Raw genomic sequence first — 23083 nt, 5'->3', positions numbered from 1 at the left:
TCAGCGCGACCCAAGAGCCCGACCAAGGAGCCATATTAAAAGATACACGCACAGGAGCCCACAGGTAGGCTAAAGCGCACCCAAAACGGGCACACAGGAATCCCCACAAGCCTTTAGCCTGTATCAACGCCTTCTATGATCCTTAAGAGGTCCTATACAGGCACATTTAGTAGCCAAAGGCCCTCTTATTTACCAGGAAAAAACATTTGAAAAAAAAAACCTGGCATGGGGTAAGGTGCTCAATGAGCAATAGGTAAACAATCGTTAAAGAGTAATGAAAGTATAGCAGATAGAAAATTGTACAACATATCTACCAAACCACGGATCCTATAGTGTCTGAGGACAAAAAAGAGAAAATGAGGGTAGTGGGATCATATCCTTTATTTATAGCTTTGTACGGGTCCTATAGGGGTTAGAGGGGAGGAGCTAACCCAGGAAGTATGGAGACGTGGAGGTATCAGGAAAGATGTTCAGAGGGAACTGGTGCAATTTTGTTGGCTCGCCACAGTCCCTGTACAAGCTCCAGATTAACCAATATTTATTTTTCTCCCTTTTTGTTTGGTTCTGACATTAATTTGGGTGCAACACTTACCTACAACACTAAATCATACAATATGATTTTATAGTAAGTGTATACAATTATCCTGTACTTTTGAATTCTCTAGTTTTATACATTTATTCCAGAAAAGTTAACCTTTTTTGTAATAACAAACTAGGGTAAGCGGTAAAGTATTTCCATATTTTAGCTAAGTATTATTTTCAACAGTTATCTATTTTCATGTATTTAGTCTCATGCCATTGATTTACTGTAATGTTAAAACTTTTGATCTTCATATTAATAACAAACCTATACATGTTACAAGTGTATTTGTAGCATTAATTGTGCTTCATTAATTTTTTTCTTCTTTTAGCTGGAGATGCTGATGACCCACCAAGAATCACTCCTAATCCAGTAATAAATGGAAATGTTGCTATGGCAGATGGCCACAGTAACACAGAAGAAGATATGGAAGATGGTAAGTTTTGACCTAGCACTGTAAAACAAAGCATTGCATGGGATCAATGAAAAAACAAAAAGCCTTGTACTAATGATCAGTTGATGGCGATCATTTTGGGTTACAGCTTAAAGAGACTCCGTAACAAAAATTGCATCCTGTTTTTTATCATCCTACAAGTTCCAAAAGCTATTCTAATGTGTTCTGGCTTACTGCAGCACGTTCTACTATCACCATCTCTGTAATAAATCAACTTATCTCTCTCTTGTCAGACTTGTCAGCCTGTGTCTGGAAGGCTGCCAAGTTCTTCAGTGTTGTGGTTCTGTGATGCATCTCCACCTTCCTGGCCCCTCTATGCACACTGCCTGTGTGTTATTTAAATTTGGGCAGCTTCTCTCTTCTCTCTTATCTTTTACAAGCTGGATAAATCCTCCTCTGAGCTGGCTGGGCTTTTACATACTGAGGAGTTACATACAGGCAGAGCTGTCTGCACTCTGCAGGAAGAAACAGCCTGACACTTCAGTGGAAGATAGCTGCAGGGGGAAAGAAACACACAAATGATCTCTTGAGATTCAAAAGGAAGGGTGTATACAGCCTGCTTGTGTATGAATGTATTTTCTATGTGTGGACATACTGTACATCAACCTACTTCCTGTTTTGGTGGCCATTTTGTTTGTTTATAAACAAACTTTTTAAAACTGTTTTTAACCACTTTTAATGCGGCGAGGAGCGGCGAAATTGTGACAGAGGGTAATAGGAGATGTCCCCTAACGCACTGGTATGTTTACTTTTGTGCGATTTTAACAATACAGATTCTCCACAGCTTAAGGCCCAATTAACCAGTTCACCCCCAAGGGTTTTTACTCTAACGGACCAGAGCAATTTTCACTTGTCAGTGCTCCTCCCTTTTATTCCCTAATAACTTTATTACTACTTATCACAAGAAAATGATCCATACCTCGTTTTTTTCACCACCAATTAGGCTTTCTGTGGGTAGTACATTTTGCTAAGAATTTTTTTATTCTAAATGCATATTAATGAGAAAAAAACAAAAAAATAGAAAAAAAATCATTATTTCTCAGTTTTCAGCCATTATAGTTTTAAAATTAAACATTTTCCTGTGGATAAAACAAACACATTGTATTTGCCCAGTTGTCCCGATTATTAAACCATTTAAATTATGTCCCTATCACAATGTATGGCGACAGTATATTATTTTGAAATATAAGTGTTATTTTTCTGTTCTGTTTTTTTTTTTTGTTCTAGCCATAATTACAAGCCCCAATGTAATAAATTAAAATTAATTTCCCCCCATAAAATGTAGATTAAAAAAAGCTGAGTCCCTAAGGCAAGTATTTATTTATTTATTTTAAGCTGATTTTTTTTTTTTTTACAAGTGTTTTCTTTTGGAGGGGGAGTGTTGGAAGTGGAATTTTATTAATTTTATTACTCATGTGTATGTACTTGTAAATGTATGTATTTTGTACGTGTCATATACTTTTTGGCCACAAGATGGCGCTAGTGAACACTCGTTATAGTAAGTGTTCACTTTTTTTTTTTTTTTTTTACACTTTAATTGTTACATTTCCTGTTTTTGTGAATGGACCTAGCCGCTGTTCGCGGTCACGTCCATTCACTCCAGGCACTGCGATTGGGTAGAGGACCGTTTGGTCCTCTTCCCCAATCCCTCAGCACGGGATCCTGACGGAAACGGCGGCCGTAGCGGCGCGCACACGGCGGTAGCAGCGGCGGGAACGCGCGACTTATTAATACGTCATGTTGCCGTTAATAGGGTAAAGCATGACGTATTAATGCGTTAGGATGCCACTAATTGGTTAAACCCCCAAAAACTACAGATTTTAGACATGCTGTCTGGTGTACATTAGAAGTCCTGGTATTGCATCATTGGGAGAGAAGTGCAGAGCCTTCTCTCCCACTGATGCACAGAGCAGCAACCTCGGGGGGGCTGGCCTTTTTAGCTTCTTACAGCTGCCGACTGTTCTGCTCCATCATCCATACGGCTCCCTGACGCAGCCTATGGAGGATGTAGCAAATCAGCCAGCAGTTGTAAGAAGCCGTATGGAGGACGGAGCAGAACAGTCGGCAGCTGTAAGAAGCGAAAAAGGCCAGCACCCCGAGGTTGCTGCTCTGTGCATCAGTGGAAGAGAAGGCTCTGTGGGGAAAGGGTGTTTAGTGTTAGATGGAGGCCCCTATTTGCTTGAATGCTCAAGCAACCCGAAAATTACACATATCTGATATTAGGCAATCCCGACTGTACTGAAAAATCAAGACCCTAGCGCTGGCAGTGCTCATCCTGGTTTTCCTTAAACTTGAGGACCGTGGGCTTTACCCCCCTTAAGGACCAGGCACTTTTTTTCCATTCAGACCACTGCAGCTTTCACGGTTTATTGCTCGCTCATACAACCTACCACCTTAAAGAATTTTGGCTCCTTTTCTTGTCACTAATAAAGCTTTCTTTTGGTGCTATTTGATTGCTGCTGCGATTTTTACTTTTTATTATATTAATCAAAAAAGACATGAATTTTGTCAAAAAAATTATTTTAACTTTCTGTGCTGGCATTTTTCAAATAAAGTAAAATTTCTGTATACATGCAGCACGAAAAATGTGGACAAACCTGTTTTTGATTAAAAAAAAAACCCCATTCAGCCTATATTTATTAGTTTGGGTAAAAGTTATAGCGTTTACAAACTATGGTGCAAAAAGTGAATTTTCCCATTTTCCAGCATTTTCCAGCTTCTCTGACTTTTCTGACCACCTGACATGTTTCATGAGGGGCTAGAATTCCAGGATAGTATAAATACCCCCCAAATGACCCCATTTTGGAAAGAAGACATCCCAAAGTATTCACTAAGAGGCATAGTGAGTTCATAGAAGATATTATTTTTTTTTGTCATAAGTAAGCCGAAAATGACACTTTGTGACAAAGAAAAAAAAAAAAGTTTCCATTTCTTCTAACTTGCAACAAAAAAAAAATGAAATCTGCCACGGACTCACCATGCCCCTCTCTGAATACCTTGAAGTGTCTACTTTCCAAAATGAGGTCATTTGTGGGGTGTGTTTACTGTCCTGACATTTTGGGGGGTGCTAAATTGTAAGCACCCCTGTAAAGCCTTACAATTGGACTTTGGGCCCCTTAGCGCAGTTAGGCTGCAAAAAAGTGCCACACATGTGGTATTGCCGTACTCAGGAGAAGTAGTATGTGTTTTGGGGTGTATTTTTACACATACCCATGCTGGGTAGGAGAAGTATCTCTGTAAATGACAATTGTTTGATTTTTTTTTTTACACACAATTGTCCATTTACAGAGATATTTCTCCCACTCAGCATGGGTATGTGTAAAAATACACCCCAAAACACATTATACTACTTCTCCTGAGTACGGCGATACCACATGTGTGGCACTTTTTTGCACCCTAACTGCGCTAAGGGGCCCAAAGTCCAATGAGTACCTTTAGGATTTCACAGGTCATTTTTGTTTCAAGACTACTCCACACGGTTTAGGGCCCCTAAAATGCCAGGGCAGTATAGGAACCCCACTAATGACCCCATTTTAGAAAGAAGACACCCCAAGGTATTCCGTTAGGAGTATGGTGAGTTCATAGAAGATTTTATTTTTTTGTCACAAGTTAGCGGAAATTGATTTTAATTGGTTTTTTTTCACAAAGTGTCATTTTCTGCTAACTTGTGACAAAAGATAAAATCTTCTATGAACTCACCGTACTCCTAACGGAATACCTTTGGGTGTCTTCTTTCTAGAATGGGGTCATTTGTGGGGTTCCTATACTGCCCTGGCATTTTAGGGGCCCTAAACCCTGAGGAGTAGTCTTGAAACCAAATGTCGCAAAATGACCTGTGAAATCCTAAAGGTACTTATTGGACTTTGGGCCCCTTAGCGTACTTAGGGTGTAAAAAAGTGCCACACGTGGTACCGCCGTAGTCAGGAGACGTAGTATAATGTGTTTTTGGGGTGTATTTTTACACATACCCATGCTGGGTGAGAGAAATATCTCTGTAAATGACAATTGTTTGATTTTTTTTTTACAAACAATTGTCCATTTACAGAGAGATTTCTCCCACCCAGCATGGGTATGTGTAAAAATACACCCCAAAACACATTATACTACTTTTCTTGAGTACGGCGGTACCACATGTATGACACTTTTTTGCAGCCTAGGTGCGCTAAGGGGCCCAACGTCCTATTCACAGGTCATTTTGAGGCATTTGTTTTCTAGACTACTCCTCACGGTTTAGGGCCCCTAAAATGCCAGGGCAGTATAGGAACCCCACAAGTGACCCCATTTTAGAAAGCAGACACCCCAAGGTATTCCGTTAGGTGTATGGCGAGTTCATAGAATTTTAGTTTTATTTTTTGTCACAAGTTAGTGAAAAATGACACTTTGTGAAAAAAAAAAAACTATAAAAATCAATTTCCGCTAACTTTTGACAAAAAATAAAATCTTCTATGAACTTGTCATACACCTAACAGAATACCTTGGGGTATCTTTTTTTCTAAAATGGGGTCACTTGTGGGGTTCCTATAGCGCCCTGGCATTTTACGGGCCCAAAACCGTGAGTAGTCTGGAAACCAAATGTCTCAAAATGACTGTTCAGGGGTATAAGCATCTGCAAATTTTGATGACAGGTGGTGTATGAGGGGGCGAATTTTGTGGAACCGGTCATAAGCAGGGTGGCCTTTTAGATGACAGGTTGTATTGGGCCTGATCTGATGGATAGGAGTGCTAGGGGGGTGACAGGAGGTGATTGATGGGTGTCTCAGGGGGTGGTTAGAGGGGAAAATAGATGCAATCAATGCACTGTGGAGGTGATCGGAAGGGGGTCTGAGGGGGATCTGAGGGTTTGGCCGAGTGATCAGGAGCCCATACGGGGCAAATTAGGGCCTGATCTGATAGGTAGGTGTGCTAGGGGGTGACAGGAGGTGATTGATGGGTGTCTCAAGGTGTGATTAGAGGGGGGAAATAGATGCAAGCAATGCACTGGCGAGGTGATCAGGGCTGGGGTCTGAGGGCGTTCTGAAGGTGTGGGCGGGTGATTGAGTGCCCTAGGGGCAGATAGGGGTCTAATCTGATAGGTAGCAGTGACGGGGTGATTGATGGGTAATTAGTGGGTGTTTAGGGTAGAGAACAGATGTAAACACTGCACTTGGGAGGTGATCTGACGTCGGATCTGCGAGCGATCTATTGGCGTGGGTGGGTGATCAGATTGCCCGCAAGGGGCAGGTTAGGGGCTGATTGATGGGTGGCAGTGACAGGCGATGATTGATGGGTGATTGATGGGTGATCAGGGGGATAGATGCATACAGTACACAGGGAGGGGGGGGGGGGGTCTGGGGAGAATCTGAGGGGTGGGGGGTGATCAGGAGGGAGCAGGGGGCAGTTTAGGGAATTAAAAAAAAAAATAGCGTTGACAGATAGTGACAGGGAGTGATTGATGGGTGATTAGGGGGGTGATTGGGTGCAAACAGTGGTCTGGGGGGTGGGCAGGGGGGGGGGGTCTGAGGGGTGCTGTGGGTGGGCAGGGGGGGGGGGGAAATAAGTGTGCTTGGGTGCAGACTAGGGTGGCTGCAGCCTGCCCTTGTGGTCCCTCGGACACTGGGACCACCAGGGCAGGAGGCAGCCTGTATAATACACTTTGTATACAGTACAAAGTGTATTATACACTTTGTATGCGGCGATCCGGGTGCTAGTAACCCGCCGGCGCTTCCGAACGGCCGGCGGGTTAAAGCGCGAAGTGGGCGGAGCCAGTCCCCGGCGGCCGGCCGCGTCACAAATGCCGCGATCGCGCCGCCCATGCCCCTACAAGGACCGCCGCCTCTGGGCACGAGCTGGTCCTTGCGGCATCCACTTTCCGACCGCCCCTGTGCAGTGGGCGGTCGTTAAGTGGTTAAAGGACTTACGAGGTCAAAAAAACGTAATTTTGATCTTTACCTGTTAAATATTTGAATCCATAGGTGTGTTCTAATGTGCCCTCCGTTCTATTCCGCCTTAGAAGTAGCCTTTACATTCCCCCCAGGCTGCGACCCGACCCCACAGCACGGGTTGTCTCCTATGCCACATTCAAGATGGCCGCCGCAAAGATTCGCGACTGTGCAGTAGGCATGGCGGAGAGTGCGGCTGCGCAGCTCTCCGCCCTCGCTGTAAGCGTGCCCGCTGTCACAGTAGGAGGGCGCTGACAGCGAGTACGCGGCTGGGCGAGGGCGGAGAGCTGCGCAGCCGCACTCTCCGCCATGCGTACTGCGCAGCCGCGGATCTTTGCGGCGGCCATCTTGAATGTGACATAGGAGACGACCTGTGCTGTGGGGTCGGGTCGCAGCCTGGGGGGAATATAAAGGATACTTTTGAGGCGGAATAGAACGGAGGGCGCATTAGAACACATGTATGGATTCAAATATTAAACGGGTAAAGATCAAAATTACGATTTTTGACCTCGTAAGTCCTTCTAAGGAGCAGAAGCCTATCCTGCTGATGGGTTAAAGGGAACCTTAACTGAAACATAAATAAAGTTTCACTTACTTGGGGCTTCTACCAGCCCACTGTAGCTGTCCTATGTCTGCCCTGTCACGGATAGAACCTCTGGTCCCTTGCAGCCATGAAGTTTCAATTTTGGCGACTGAACCAGTCGATGGCTGCCTTCCGCCGGGAGCGTCATGCGCAGTATGAGATTTTTCAGGATGTGCAGTAGCCATCCACATGGTTGAGTCGCCAAGAATGAAACCTGGTGGCTGTGGGGGACCGGAGGATCGATCAGTGACGGCGCGAACACAGGGGGGCTGGTAGAAGCCCCAGGTAAGTGAATTTTTTTTTTAAGTCCCCTTTAAAGTGACGCTGAAGCGTAAAAAAAAACTGATTAAATGAATTGTATGTGTTGTATGGATAATTCACAGAATATTAGTAGCAAAGAAAAGTCTCCTATTTTTATTTTCTGTTATATAGGTTTTTTTTTTTTAAACATTGCATCATTCTCTAATATTTGCAGTTTACAAACTGCACTCTGTATTTTAAACTATGAAACAAAGCCGAGATAATGACCCTTTGAACCTTCCTGCAGTAAAAACGATAAACAAAACCGTGAGAAGCAGTTGAGATAAGTGCTTCAGAAAACAGCACTGTATCCGACCAGTCTTGGTCTGGGAGCTCAGAGATGCACTTTGGCATAGATAACTAAAGTTTCTCTTCCTGTCCTGTAAACCATTTGAGACTGATCTGTGCTACGAATGTTCGTTTTCTTAGCTGTACTATACATACAAATCATTATATCATAAGTTTATTTTCACTTCAGATTCCTTCTTCACTGCTGCCTTACTAGCATTTTCTCTGTGCCCTTGACTGTGCTGGAAGACCCAGGAAACATGGTAATAGCCGGTATTGATGTGCGATCCTGGAGCAGTAGGGCTACCTGTGCAGCCTCTGTAGGGTGCCAGTAGTGACAAAGACTGTAGCCAAATGCAATTCCCACTCTGATGCATCTGTTAACTTTTAAAACCATTCACATCAAGGCAGATCAATGAGCAGCTCAGATTGTTGCATTGTAATGGTGTGGCCAGATAGGTATTTGGGATTTGCAGAGTGCCTTGGTCACTACTTTTGGATTTATGTACAGCAAACTAATGTATTGCTTTTTTTTTTTTTTTTTGTGTCCAATTACTTTATTAAACATGTTGTCATTTTCAGACACCAGCTGGAGGTCAGAAGCAACGTTTCAGTTTACAGTGGAGCGCTTTAGTCGGCTTAGTGAATCTGTGCTGAGTCCTCCTTGCTTTGTAAGAAATCTCCCATGGAAGATAATGGTGATGCCACGATTTTACCCAGACAGACCACATCAGAAGAGTGTAGGATTTTTCCTTCAGTGCAATGCAGAATCCGATTCAACGTATGTTCATTTTTATTTTTAAAGACTGTTAACTAAATGCTATCTACGCTTGTTGCTATCCTTTTCTGCCTGCATAAAACTTCTATTTGCTGCCTGTGTTGATTTAGGGCCCTTGGTATGCGTTAGTGTGAGTTAGAATGTGTTAGTACACCTTTGCACACGTTTTTCCATAGCAGTGCATTGTAAAAACGCTTTCAGTTATAAAATGGGAACTATATATAGTGGGAACTGTGCCATAGCAAACATGGGCATTAATCCGTTTTCTTTGTTATAACTGAGAGCAACTGATTAAGTGTAAAAGGGGCCTAAGATGGAAAATTGATTTTTAAAAAGTAGTATTATATAAAATATTGGTATTAACTCTAACATGGTCTTGTGTGGATATTGCAGACCTTTTAATAAATAGTGGACTACTGATTGATAAAATTTGCAGAATTTTAATTTCCCATTGCCAATGCTCGGGTCCAAAATGAGATACTTGCCTAAAGAGAGGGAAAACTCAGGATCCTATTGAGGCTTCCCTCAGTGATCTGACATACCCCGTCGCTGAGCGTGGACCCCCTGAAGATTAACAACAAGGCATTGTCAATGATCATAGCCAGGCCATGCAGCGCCTCTTCCTGTTGCGTAGCCCGTCCATGAGCGCCTCCGTGCTACTGCACATGTGCAGCGTGCTCGCATGGCTACTGCACGACCGGGCTTGTAACAGAAGAGGAGCACAGCGCCAATCTGCAGGGGAGCCGCACTAAGCTACTGGGGATATATCGGAACACAAAGGCTTCCCTCTCTTCAGGTAAAAAACGTATTTTGATCCCGAGCTTCAGCTACTGTTAGCTCTGTAGATTCTGCATTTTGGGCTGAGTTGTGGGCCACTGCGCATGTGTGGTCCCAGCTGTGCGCAAACCCTGATAACGCTCCCGTAGCTGGGAGCCTTCTGTACATGCACAGTTCACAAAGATTGTAACTGCAATTGCGCAGAATGCTCCTGGCTATAGGAGCGTGATCAGGGTGTGCCTGCGGCTGGGATTGTGCATGCACAGTGGTGCAACAGACTAGACAGCAGGGTCTCCAAGGGACCAGACGAGCTAAGGGTGGCTGGCTGCAGGAAGTCCCAAATCCTTTAAAACCCTTTACGTCATTACTTCGTCTCAGGTTTACTTAAATTATTTATGCTTGTTTCAAATTCTGAACGTTAATTTTGCTATTCGCTTTAATCCTCGGTATTTTGGTTTTTGCAGGTCATGGTCCTGTCATGCACAGGCAGTACTGAAGATAATAAATTACAAGGATGATGAAAAGTCATTTAGTAGACGCATCAGTCACTTGTTCTTTCACAAGGAAAATGATTGGGGCTTTTCCAATTTCATGGCATGGAGTGTAAGTATTTTTAAATAATTTATCACATATCTCAGAAATATATATTTAAAAAAGAACCAATGACATATTTATTTCCTTTCATACATAACCAGTTTCCTGGCAGTCCTTATTAAGCTTTCTGATCAGTAGTGCCTTAATCACACACCTGAAATAAGCATGCAGCTAATTTTGTCATAAAAGCTCTGATCTTCATGCCTGTTTAGGGTCTGCGACTAAAAGTATTATGCCTAGTACACACCATACAATTTTCTGTTAGATTTTCTGTTAGATTACTTTCTGTGAGACAGAGGCAGAGGATCAGCAGGACTGCCAGGCAATGTGCATCGTTTGAAAGTAAATAAAATGTCAGCCTCCGAGTCTTTCACTTCAGATTTCTTTAAAATGAAAGCAACATTACTAAAAGGGATTTTGGTACTGAACACTGAGAGTGGAGTGTCGCTTTTTGAATAGGTCAGTTAGTATGAGAGCCCATAAGGATGAGCATGTTGAAACTTTACAAAGCTGCTCTTGTGGTTCTTCCCAAATACTAGTTCACTTCAAGCAGTGTTTATGATATGCCGGCTTTCACAGGAAACTTTGTGGCTTTTAGGTTAATGTGTGGGATCTATATACCAATGGAACATTTTTGGTTGGAATATCATTGTATAGGCTTGCATGTTTATATTATTTATATACCTTTAAAGTACAGGTGCGAGGTGATAAAAAAATCTACTTGGGGCATCCTCCAGCCCCTGGCAGCCTATCTGTCCCACGCCTCAGCTCCGGTGCCCCGGGATCCCCTACATTGCGCTCACGTGGCCTGGAACGTTCCTGGCGAGGTCGGCATCTGCAACGGAGGGGATTCTGGGACACCTGTGCGAGGAACAGATAGGCTGCCAGGGGCTGGAGGGTGCCCCAGGTAAGTAGATCTTGTTTTTTTATCACATCGCAGCTGTCTTATAGTCCTTAAAGAGAACCTGTACTGAGTAAAATTATTTAAAATAAACACATGAGGTAACTTCAAATGAACATTACATAGTTACCTTGCCATCAGTTCCTCTCAGAAGCTCACCATTTTATTTTTACAGTGATCCCTTCCAGTTCTGACAACATTTTGTCAGAACTGAAATATATCAGTTGCTGTCAGTTACAGCTGAGAGGAGAACTGATGTGTCCATGTTTCCCTATGGCTCAAGTGGGCGATGTTACAGTTTAACAGTGTGCTGACCAGGAAGCTGTTATGGGGTAATAGCCATTTTCAAAATGGAGGACGGAGAATCCCATTAATCACAGTGGACAAACAGGATGCTGGAGAGGAAAAATAGATTGAGGAGTAGACTACACAGGAGGTAAGTATGACTTGTGTATGTTTATTTTGACTTTTTAATGTTCAGTTCAGGTTTTCTTTAAAGGATGGCAACTGGATAACTTTTATTGATGGTTGGAAAAATGGCAATGAATGATGGGTAAAGCCGTTTTGAACAGTTATGTCCATTTATGATTGGGTAGTGTGGCTTTCTCTTGCTACTGTTTGTTGGTAATGAGCCTTTGTTTTTGTAACATAACATTAGATTGTTGCAACAAATCCCAGGTAGCCAGCCCTCAACTGTCTCCTTGCCATGAATTTCCTCACCCTCTCTCTGGCAGTTGAAGCCAGGCCATGATGCAGTCACCGCTATGGGATGTGCGTTCACATGCACTCCATGCTACTGTTGTGCCGGCTCAATAATAGTCAGCCAATAGGTTGGCAATCACTAGGGGGAGACAGCCGTGGTGGAAATTGCCATTGGCACATTCCCCTCACTACTGTTTTTATTTGGCTGCTATCATTGGGTACCATGTGACATGCAGGGGTGGATGGATTTGGGTTTAGGCTTTCTGGATTTGTGGATTGAGGGAAAAATGTGAGTAGGCCTGGACTGTGATTCATTACAGCAGGTTATTAGGAATTTATGCTTGGTACACACAATACAATTTTATGTCAAATTGAGGGTTGAACTGATAATTTCTGACAGGTCCGTTGTGATTTCTGATCGATGTTGCCTAGAAGTGATTAGAAAATCGATCAGAAAAATGATCAGATATCAGATCGGACCTGACGGAAATTATCAATTTGACTGTCAATCTGATTGAAAATTGCATTTTTACAGTTGGCTTTTTCAAAGGAATCCTTTTTAGAATTGCTGCACATTTCTGTGAAATGGTTATAGAAATAAATTGTCGGGCAAGTGGTTATGTAGTGTCAGAAGATAATATACAGTGCTGTGGTTTGGTTTTTTTTTTCTTTGAGGGGGATGGAGAGGGTATTACACATTTTTGTTTTAAAGAAAAAGTGACCGTAGAGTTCCCAGTTTAATTTACCTGGGGCTTCTTTCAGCCCGCTGTAGTCGACCTTGGCCTCGATTCATCAACACTTAGCAAATTTGTTAACAACAGTTTGGTAAAATACCGAATTTGTTAACTTCATTTCAGGATTCATCAAAGTTATCTACAGCTGTTAGCGAACATTCGTTAACGATTCGCTAACGATTCGCTAAAACGGAAGAAAGTGCAATTCATGAAAAAGAAAGTGGGCGTGGTTTAGCGTTACATTTAGGATTAGTTATCTCCTTCACTGCTTTGTCGTTATTCCTGTCAGATCATTGCTGACAGAGAAGATGGAGCCATTTGAAGTGGTTATGTATCAGCTGAGAGTGATTCAAAGGCGCAGAAGGGCAAGAATAAGGTCTGCAACCATATAAATTTGTAAGAGAATAGATTTATTTGCTATAACACGACATCTGCATTTCTCTTGAATCATCTTGTAAGAGAACACAGGCAGTGCCAGGGTTAACTAATTTTGCTAGCTGCACTATAATTTTTTAGAAAAGGCTCCTATCAAATTGTGGGATTGTCCCAACCACTTCCAGAATCCTGGTCCAGGTGTTAAGCCCTATTCAGAATGTTGCTACGTAGTGCTCAAAGGACTGCCTTTTACCCACAATTCCATGGGAATCTTATGGCCTAGTGTTAAATTACCGCTGTAAAATGGAAATATCGACACGTTACCGAATGTTTACCGAATTGTTATCGAATTCACACCGAATGCCGAAAAACCTTGATGAATACAACTAGAAATCGCTAAACTTCGAATTCGGTAATTTAACAAACTGGAAAAAGACAATGACAAAGACAATGATGAATCGAGGCCCTTATCCCTTGCTGTCTTTTTGCTGCTTTCCCTTCAGCCTTTCTGCCCCTCTGAAAGCTGCATGCCCACCTCGATTGCGTGGCCGGGAGCACAGTGTGAAAAAAAAAAAAAGTTGCAGCTGCACATGTGCGGCTGGCTGAGTCTCTTCCAGATTTCAGAGGGGCATAGCATCTGAAGGGAGAAGAATGACTGAAAGACAGTGAGAGGCCAGGATTGATTATAGGGGGCCGAAAGAAGTCCTAAGTAAGTTAACCAGTGAGCCTTATGCTTCATACACACTTGAGATAAAAGTCTTTGGAAAATGCAAGATCACAGACCAATTTTACCCCCTTCCATGTAGTATGAGAGCCACACCTACACAGTCTTTTCTATGGAGCTGAACTCCCCATCAGATAAAATCTTTGCAAGATGCTACACACACAGATGCCCGTACACACTCAAAAGATCATTATCTGCAAAAGATCTGTTCCTGCAAAAAATCCATTCCTGCAAAATGCATTCATAGTCTATGAGATCTGCAGATCCTCATACACACCTGGTTTAACAGACTTCATCTGCATATCTGGCAATCATCTGCAGATCTGAAAATCCATCCTCGTGGATCTGATCTGCAGATGATTGTCTGTTAAAACAGGTGTGTATGAGGATCTGCAGATCTCATAGACTATGAATGCATTTTGCAGGATTGGATTTTTTGCAGGAACAGATCTTTTGCAGATAATGATCTTTTGAGTGTGTACGGGCATCTTTGTGTGCAGCATCTTGCAAAGATTTTATCTGATGGGGAGTGCAGCTCCATAGAATAGACTGTGTAGAGTATGGATCTCATACTACATGGAAGGGGGTAAAATTGGTCTGTGATCTTGCATTTTCCAAAGACTTTTATCTCAAGTGTGTATGAAGCATTACTGTCACTTTAGGTTTCCTTTTTAAAGCTTGGTTTACACTGGCAACTGATGCATTTTAACGGATCCAGTTGCTCATCGTTTGCTGTGCGTTTTCATGCACTTTAATATTGAGTTCAACGTTACACCAGGGCTGTGGAGTCGTTACAAAAATCATCCAACTCCGACTCCTCAGTTTATGAAACCACTGATACCAGGTACCCAAAATGGCTTCGAATCTGACTTCTTAGTCTAATACTTACCAGGACATTATGAAGCTACCGATTCCGACTCCAGGTACCCAAAATTGCTCCAACTCCTCGACTCTGATAACGCATTGCGTTGATCTAAATTAGCACATTACAAATCACCATGTGCAGTATTCAGTGCGCTGCGTGTTAGCTGCGATTTGCTTTCTGACTCTCGGCAGCACACCCGCTGTAAATCCAGCCTAATAGTCCTTGGTTAGATCGCTGGTGTTTCCCAATGGCCTTATTGACCACACTCAGTGGAATCACTCAAAAAGCTTCCTGTTGCACTGTGCAGTAAAACTCAGCTGCAGAAGTAGTCCTTAATCAGTCTAGTGAATGGATTTCAGCATCATGAGAGTCCTAAATTAGCCCCATTACAGGCAGCAGTTTCTCGGCCTGGTTGTTGTGTTCATTGCATGGTCGGTGTTCTAATGACTGAAATATAATCAATATGTTTTCCCTTTCCAGGAAGTTACTGATCCAGATAAAGGTTTCATAGAAGAGGATAAAGTGACTTTTGAAGTCTATGTGCAGGCTGATGCTCCTCACGGTGTAGCGTAAGTTTTAAGGCATCACAACTTCTCTTGTCTTGACTTGGTATATAAAAAAAAATCTGACACTTTTATGCTTTCTTGTAGCTGGGATTCAAAGAAGCACACTGGGTATGTTGGATTAAAGAATCAGGGAGCAACGTGTTACATGAACAGTTTACTGCAAACGTTGTTTTTCACAAACCAGCTCCGAAAGGTACTCTTTAACTTTTGTAAACCAAGGAAAACGTGCATTGTTCATCAGTGATTCTCTTTAAATTTAGATATTAACCCATAAAACTGTGTACACGTAAAGGCTATAAGTACTTTCATTATGAATTACCAAGGTGCCTGTGACAGAAGTGCTTGCCTTTTCTGCTGCTGTTAACCATCTATAGGTACTTTAATGTTGCTAGCAGCCTTGATGGTGAAACTAACAAAGCACTGGTCCAGATTCTTCCAGGCACTGGAGGGTGCAGTTGGTAAAATTAGCAATGCACTTATTCTTTTGAATTATATTGTATCTACTAGTTGCACCCACTGGTTGTCAGAAGAATTGGGAGACGTTTTGCAGTCTCACCACCAAAGGCTTACTGGCAAGGCGTAGGCATTGGTAAATGGAAGTGATTGTATTTCTGTAGAGCAGTGTATGTTTAAAGTAATGGTCCAAGCAAAAATTAAAATCAAAATTCACTTACCTGGGGCTTCCTCCTGCCCCTGGCAGCCGTCCTTTGCCCTCGCCGCAGCTCCGGTGGCTCCCAGTGCCCTTCGCTGCAGAAGCCGGCTTCGGGGTCGGCTTCATCTGGGCTCCATGGCGTGGGTCACGTGGTCCCGCTGACGTCATCCGGTCTGTACTGCGCAGGAGCTGTGGCGAGGGCACTGCTAGGGGCTGGAGGAAGCCCCAGGTAAGTGAATTTTGATTTTAATTTTTGCTTGGATTTTTCCTTTAACCAGACCTTGTTTCCCACTTATGGACCAGAGCAGTTTTGACAGTTTAGCTATGTCCTTACTTAATCAGAGATAACTTCTTCCCTATTTATGACACCGGAATGAAATCTATATTGTTTTTTCCAAGACAAACTAGGCTTTCATTGTATGCCATTCCCCAACAATTTTGTTTTCTATGAATTTTAATGGGAAAACAGGGGGGGGGGGTGGGAGGAAAGAAAAAAAAACACATTTCTCAGTTTTACCAATTCCAGTTTAAAAATAAAAAGTGCTACTGTAGATAAAAACACAAATTTTCAGATCGTGCCAGAAATGTGCACAGGAGCAAGTCCAATCCTGCACTGCACTGCACTGCTTCTGCTACAAGACGTATATCTACTGACTCGTGGCGCGTAGATGACGTCACAGAGGACGTAGATATACTGTAGTGGTGGATAAAGTGGTTAAAATTTGAACTTCGGTGTATTTTGGTGTGGTTATGTTGTTGTTGCGTTTGTTTGTTTTCATTTTTTTTATGCTTTATGTATCACAAAACATAAAAACAACTGCACATATTTATTAACCTTTTCGGGACCGGCCGCCTACCCCCCCTTAAGGACCGAGGCATTTTGCGCGGGAGGGGGGTGCGCGTGTTTGGGGGGGGTCAGGCGGCCGGATCCCGTGTGTGGCTGGCTGGCTTGGTGTCCCCCCATGGTGGCCAGTGCCCCCCTTCTGCCAGCAGCCTTCACTTACCTTCCAGGCTCCAGCGATGAGCCGCACGGGACCCTCTTCTCCGGCCGGCATCTCTGTTCTGACGATCAGTTCCGGGTCGCGGCTTGATGACGTCATCAAGCCGGGACCCGGCGCTGACGTCAGATGGAGCGGAGATGCTGGCCAGAGCGGAGGGGGGTGCCGATCGTCGCGGGAACGGCAGGGAGGTAAGTGGATCCTTTTCTTTTCCCCCCTGCCGCCGCAGCTGTCAAACTGATCACTATGATCCGACGGCGATCGTAGTGATCACGTGATCAGCAGCCATACGCGATGGCTGCTGATCACTCGGGGGAGATGTCGGCTGTCATATGACAGCTTAATCGCGTCGGGAGCGGAAATTGTGGGCCGGCCTAGATTCTACGCTGCATCAGGCTAGAACAGCCACAAGTGCGGCGTAGAATCTAATGCACGCAGTCCCGAAAAGGTTAATGAAAAAATGCGAGAGAAATTTCAGAAGTCGAATATGGAGCAACTAGACCACTGGACAAAAAAATAAACCAACTGTCAATATCAATACATTGCACATGGTTCAAAATTGGGGTATACAAAATTAAACCTGGTCTGCAAACCAAAATCTAGATATTTAACTGCATCTGATAGCATTGTTCTTTAAGTAGTCATGTTCAAAAAGTTACAAAGCCTCAGTTGTATGTTGTGGTTTTTGTGTTCAGTAGGAGTAGTAGTCCACTCCATGTCTAGCTTCTTACCTCTTTAAAAAAGTTCTTTAAGCAAGACTTGAATTTCTTTGCCTTTATGATAAAAATAAAATGGGTGTACTTGTAGCTTACAGTTGTTTCCTGATCCACTGCTTCTCACATGTGCACAGCCTTACTTTCTGTTCCGTGTGTTTTTAAAACTGTCATAAAAGTGATAGTGTAACATGAGCTTCATGTCAACACTGTTTTGTGATTCCCTAGGCTGTATATATGATGCCCACAGAAGGGGATGACTCATCGAAGAGTGTTCCTCTTGCATTGCAGCGAGTTTTCTATGAGTTACAGCACAGTGACAAGCCTGTGGGAACAAAGAAGTTAACAAAATCATTTGGGTAAGCTTTGTTATCCAGCACTGTCATTTTTGGCGAACGTTTCACTATTTGCCATTTCAAATATTAGATCTTCAGTGCAAGTAATATTGCCTCTAAAAGTGAGCATTCTTTATACTACATCGATCAGTACAAAACTAGTGGTGCTTCAGTCATTTATAGAGCAGATTTCTATTTTCATTTAGAGAAATATTGTGCCATGTGCAAAGAGACTACAAGAGTCATGGAAAAGTCTTTCGCTAGCATTTTTAATAGCCGATACTGTATTTTGGTTAGTTTTACACAAAGGAGTTACAATCCTAGTAAAGGTCGCCACACACTGACAGACCTGTGGCTGGTTTAGCATTCATCAGATTCCACCTTCATAAAGAAGAGGTAGAAGTCTCACCACAAAACGTTTCATTGGAGAGTGAAAAAGCCTTGTCCAAATGGTTTTGCTCCCATTCGTCTCTATTGACATCACAGGAAGTATGTGAATCTCACCACTGGACACAATAGTAAAACCTAATAAACTTTAATTTAGTGTTACTTTAGGTCCATATCCCTCTTTTAGTGGTCCATAAATTGTGTATATATTTTATAATGTATGGAGTGACTACATCAACTCCTGTTGCCAGTGACCTCACATGAAATATACCTAGCCTACAACCCTTTCCCACTCTTTCAAAAACAGTGTGTCCCAGAAAAGCTTATGGTTTAATAGCTACAATGTCCCATCAATGAAAGTAAAGGATGCAGCATGTTCTGTTCAGATTACGAGAGAGCTTTATAATCTAAAGCGATCAATATCAAGCAGATTTAATTCATTTGATAGAACTGACTGAAATCCGTGCACCCTTATCAGCATAGAGGTCAACCAAACTTTATTTTACTTATTTATTAAAATTTGAGAGAACTGGCTTGCCTTGCCAGGATTTGTGGACTGAGATTTAATGAGACATCATTGTGGGTTAATCAACACATGACCTATTCAGTGTTTAACAATTTTGTGTTTATACAGTAAAATCTCATTATTTTATTAATAAACCTCTGGCTATATAGTAAACCCCAGGTCCCAGGCAACGCACCATAGACATTGTATGGCCAATTCTGATATAGTAAACTATTTGGCCATGTCCTTTTGAAGTTTACTATAAAGGCATTCTGCTACTACCACTATTCTATTACTTATTGGGATATACTGTCCAAATATATTTTCCTGTATAAATAAGGCTAAATGTATATAGGAATGCTATATTCTTATGTCAATTGTATTGTGTTATATCTGCTGCTCCTTATTTTTTTCAATAAAACCATGATTTAAGCATTGGGATTGTTTTGCTGTACATGGGGTACACTGATACTTTGAACACTAACTCCCATCAGATATATTGTACATTTTGGTTGAATGTCATTTAAATCTGCAAATGTGTGGTAGAAGCATAAATCTATGCTGATAATACTTGGCCAGCTTAAAGAGAACCTGAGGTGGCATATTGTAATCGTAATAGGGCCCAGAGACATGTTGTGTGCACAATGACCTGCCTCTGGGTCATTGTATCGCTGCTGCCAGCCCCCCCTGCACTCTGCTGTCCCCCCTTAAAAGATAGCCAGGCTAGTGACAATCTGCTTATCGCTAGCCTGCTTTATTTATGTGAGGCTGTCAATCGGCCACCTCCTCTCCGCCGCCTCCATGACCGTCTCCCCTGACTATCTCCGCCTCTGTTAGCTTCCTCCAATAGGAAGCCAAGCCGCAACCCAGGAGTACTTCGCATGCGGAGGACAGTAATCCATGTATTAGCTGAAGCACAGTTGAATTTGATCTGGGATCTCTTTATCACTTAATGATGTCTTTTTTTTCTCAGGTGGGAAACATTAGATAGCTTCATGCAACATGATGTCCAAGAACTTTGTAGAGTGGTAAGTTTTTTTTTTTTTTTTTTTTTTTTTTTTTTTTTTTTTTATATATAATAGATTTGCATCAAGTTGACAAAGGAATGTCCTTCCACTTAAGTTGCATTAAATCGCCTCTTCTCTGGCATGTTGCATTCATGGTAAAGTAGTTCTATGCGAAACAAATTAGATTTTATGCTCAAGTCATTGACAGAGCATTTTCATTAGGGCAAACCTGTGAAAATATATAGAGGTAAAAAAAAAATCTCCAAGTAATGCAATCACACAAATTCACATTGCCAGGGAATAACTAGGCAGTGATCTACCAAAAGGCGTAAATCCATCAAAGAGAAAGTGTCTAGGTATCAACTTGGATTCAAGCCTTTTTAAGCAACCTAGTGGAAAGGCACAAGTTTTGGCCCTGATGGAACTTTATCAAATGCTACTGGCAAATAAGCTAATTGGCTTAAAGCGGACCTACATCCTAATTTACAAGATCTTGCAGCCACGCTGTAAAAAAAAAAAAAAAGTTCTAGTTACCTGCAGTGTCTTGCCCCCTAAGAACCCTGCATCACCTGCAGTGTCTTGTCCCCTAAGAACCCTGCATCACTCTACTTCCGGCGCCTGGCCCCGTCTCCCCGGAGAAAAACGCCAAGCTATTTACTGCAGTGGCTGCAGGATCTTGTAAATTAGGATGGCGGTCCACTTTAAATGCAGGTTGAGTTCCAGTCACTTTTTCTCTTATTTGTAAAACCATCCAATAATAGAAAGGTTAGTGGGCATAAAGTCTGAAAGCTGTAAAGTTTCATTGAAAGTTCGATAGAGCAGTACACATAGTTGACAAGGAACTAGGACTTCCATCCTGTCGCTTATGTAAAAACTGCATGTTAGAACTTCTCAATTGTAGGGTTTTTGTATGCCAAGTTGCTTTGTCAGTGAAGCAGCCCAAATAAGAGGAATATCGGTAGATGTTATAAAAGACAAAGACAAACACGTATATTGCGCTTTTCTCCTGGCGGACTCAAAGCGCGATATAGAAGCTGAAGAATTTAATGCATGCCATTACTTCAATTGACTAAAATAGATTTTTCTTTTCTCATAGTTATTAGATAATGTTGAAAACAAAATGAAAGGCACATGTGTTGAAGGAACTATTCCAAAATTATTCAGAGGAAAAATGGTGGTAAGTACTGGATTTAAGGAGTGGTCGTGATTGTTTTCATGCCTGTGTTTTGTTTTATTTTATTGCAAATATTTAAATTATTATCTCCTCCTTCCCACCGGATTCTGCAAAATTGTTACATGCTGTCACTCATGATGGTGTCAGCTTTTCCTGTGGATTTGTTGTAACCATACTTCTCAATAATGTGATTCTAAATACTGGAGGATCTTATCAATGACATGACCTAATCGGGCATGTTGCCTAAAGATCCAGCATGCTGTATTGTGCGTAAGGTTTGTCTCCTGAGGGCATTGTTTTCCTTTTCACCCTGCCCACCAGAAGCCTCCTTGCCCACTGTGCATTGTTCCTTCTCACGTTTTCATAGCAATAGATACGTCTGAATACCACTAGTTGAACTGTCACCCGAGGGGTCATCATGAGCCTGGTAGGGAACAGTGCAGCCGGCCATTAGCACGGAGATCAATGAATGAGAAAGCAGTTCCCATTCATTGATCTAAGTCTCGTTAGAAAGACCAACGGCTTCTATAAGAAGCGGCGATCTTCCTAAAGAAAAAAAAGTTTCACGTCCTCCCTTCACTTTCTGTAAGCGAGAGCGCTCGCTTACAGGAAAAAAAATAGACTGATGTAGTAGTAAAACTACATCTACATACATTTTTTTAAAATAAACCCACAAACCATTACATTTAACTGTTTACCTCCCACACCCCAAACAAATACCCAAATAAAATTAATAAAATAAAAATTACAGCAGCGCTGTACGAGATCGGCGATCCCCAGCCTCTGATTGGCCGGGGAGCGCCGTCCTCTCATAGGCTGATGCCTATGAGAGGTGCCTATGAGAGGCGGAACAGGATGGATCGCCGTCCTATTCCAATTCTGATGACGGAGGGGAGAAGGGGAGGGAGAGAGAGCCTCATAGAGGCTGGGAAAAAAAAATAAACGGCCTCAACGATCGGACCCCTCCGACGGCATGTCCCCTTAGGGACAAAAAAAAGGAGGTGAGTCTGATCGCTGGGCTCCATAGCTGGGCTGTGCAGGAGGCTGAAAAGCCTACACAGCCCACTACTGCAAAAAATGGCCTGGTCTTTAGGAGGAGGGGGGGGGGGGGTTGTTAGCACTATGGACGTCAAGTGGTTAAAGGAGTTATCAGACAAATGAATGAAAATGAGGTTTACTCACCTGGGGCTCTCTCCAGCCCCTTGCAGCCGACTGTCCCACGCCGACCGCTCCGCTCACCGCCGTTCTCCCAGTCACCGGGCTCGGTATTCAGGCCGACCACGGGGTCGGCCTTACTGCGACTGCGTGAAGAGCTGCTGTCAATCACTTTACATCCACTATCCACTTTTTCCTGCTCTGACAAGTGGTGATAGATTATAGGATATGTTGGAGGTAACATTGTTTGATGTGAGATTGGTCTGCCATTGAGTTTCCCTGCTGCTTTTCCTTTGGGAGACTAGTGTGGCCAAGGAATGGGATGGCATATGGAGTCCAGGAAGCAGCCATTGTTTTAAAGAGAAGCAGTTTGGTCTGCTCATTGACTGAGATTTTAAAGTAAACCCGAAGCTCGGGTACAAAACAAGATCTTACCCTGAAGAGAGGGCAGCCACAGGGTCCTATTGAGGCTTTCCTTCCTTGTCGGCAGCCACCCGTTGCAGAGTGTAGCCCGCTCCACATCTGGGCCGTGCAGCTCTGCTTCCTTATTGATTGCCGCGCTCTATCTGCAGGAGCCCGCCCGCTCATGCGCAGTAGCATGGAGCCCACGGCTCTGGCACACTGTGCCTGCGTGAACGGGCTGGGTCTGGTATTGCACGGCCATGAATAAGGAAGAGCTGTGTTGGGGGCATTAGAATAGAGAGGAAAGCCTCAGTATGATCCTGAGGCTTCCCTCTCTTTAGGTAGGTATCTGATTTTGTGTACCTGAGCTTTGGCTCGGGTACACTTTAAGCCCAACTGGACAGGGTCTTTCTCATCCTCCTGTGTCCGTATCATGTATTTGTGTACTGGTTTCTCACCTGCACATCCAATTTATTGCTTAGTGCATCATGATATGTTAGTGCTTTATGTGGGGGTTTTGGAGAGTTGGATAGAGGAAATGGCATGGAGTAAAAATAGAATGATCTGGGCATTAGAAAGCCAAAAAGGCTGTTGGTAACTTATACTTAATTTTTGT

The 23083-nt window shown here is 42.9% G+C and overlaps 1 protein-coding gene across 4 annotated transcripts in view; it reads left to right on the top strand.

The window, feature by feature from the left end:
• USP7 (ubiquitin specific peptidase 7) overlaps positions 1–23083 on the top strand; it is a 120703-nt gene that overhangs the window by 46559 nt on the left and 51061 nt on the right. For all 4 annotated transcript variants that reach the window (XM_068244669.1, XM_068244667.1, XM_068244670.1 and 1 more), the window contains exons 2-9: positions 912–1016; positions 8706–8904; positions 10143–10281; positions 15054–15142; positions 15224–15332; positions 17731–17861; positions 19703–19757; positions 20833–20913. In XM_068244669.1, the coding sequence (XP_068100770.1) occupies positions 912–1016; positions 8706–8904; positions 10143–10281; positions 15054–15142; positions 15224–15332; positions 17731–17861; positions 19703–19757; positions 20833–20913 (908 nt within the window). The remainder of the gene's footprint in view (positions 1–911; positions 1017–8705; positions 8905–10142; positions 10282–15053; positions 15143–15223; positions 15333–17730; positions 17862–19702; positions 19758–20832; positions 20914–23083) is intronic.

The sequence above is a fragment of the Hyperolius riggenbachi genome, chromosome 7, assembly GCF_040937935.1.
Source record: "Hyperolius riggenbachi isolate aHypRig1 chromosome 7, aHypRig1.pri, whole genome shotgun sequence".
Lineage (NCBI taxonomy): Eukaryota > Metazoa > Chordata > Amphibia > Anura > Hyperoliidae > Hyperolius > Hyperolius riggenbachi.
This window is presented reverse-complemented; position numbering and strand designations above follow the sequence as displayed.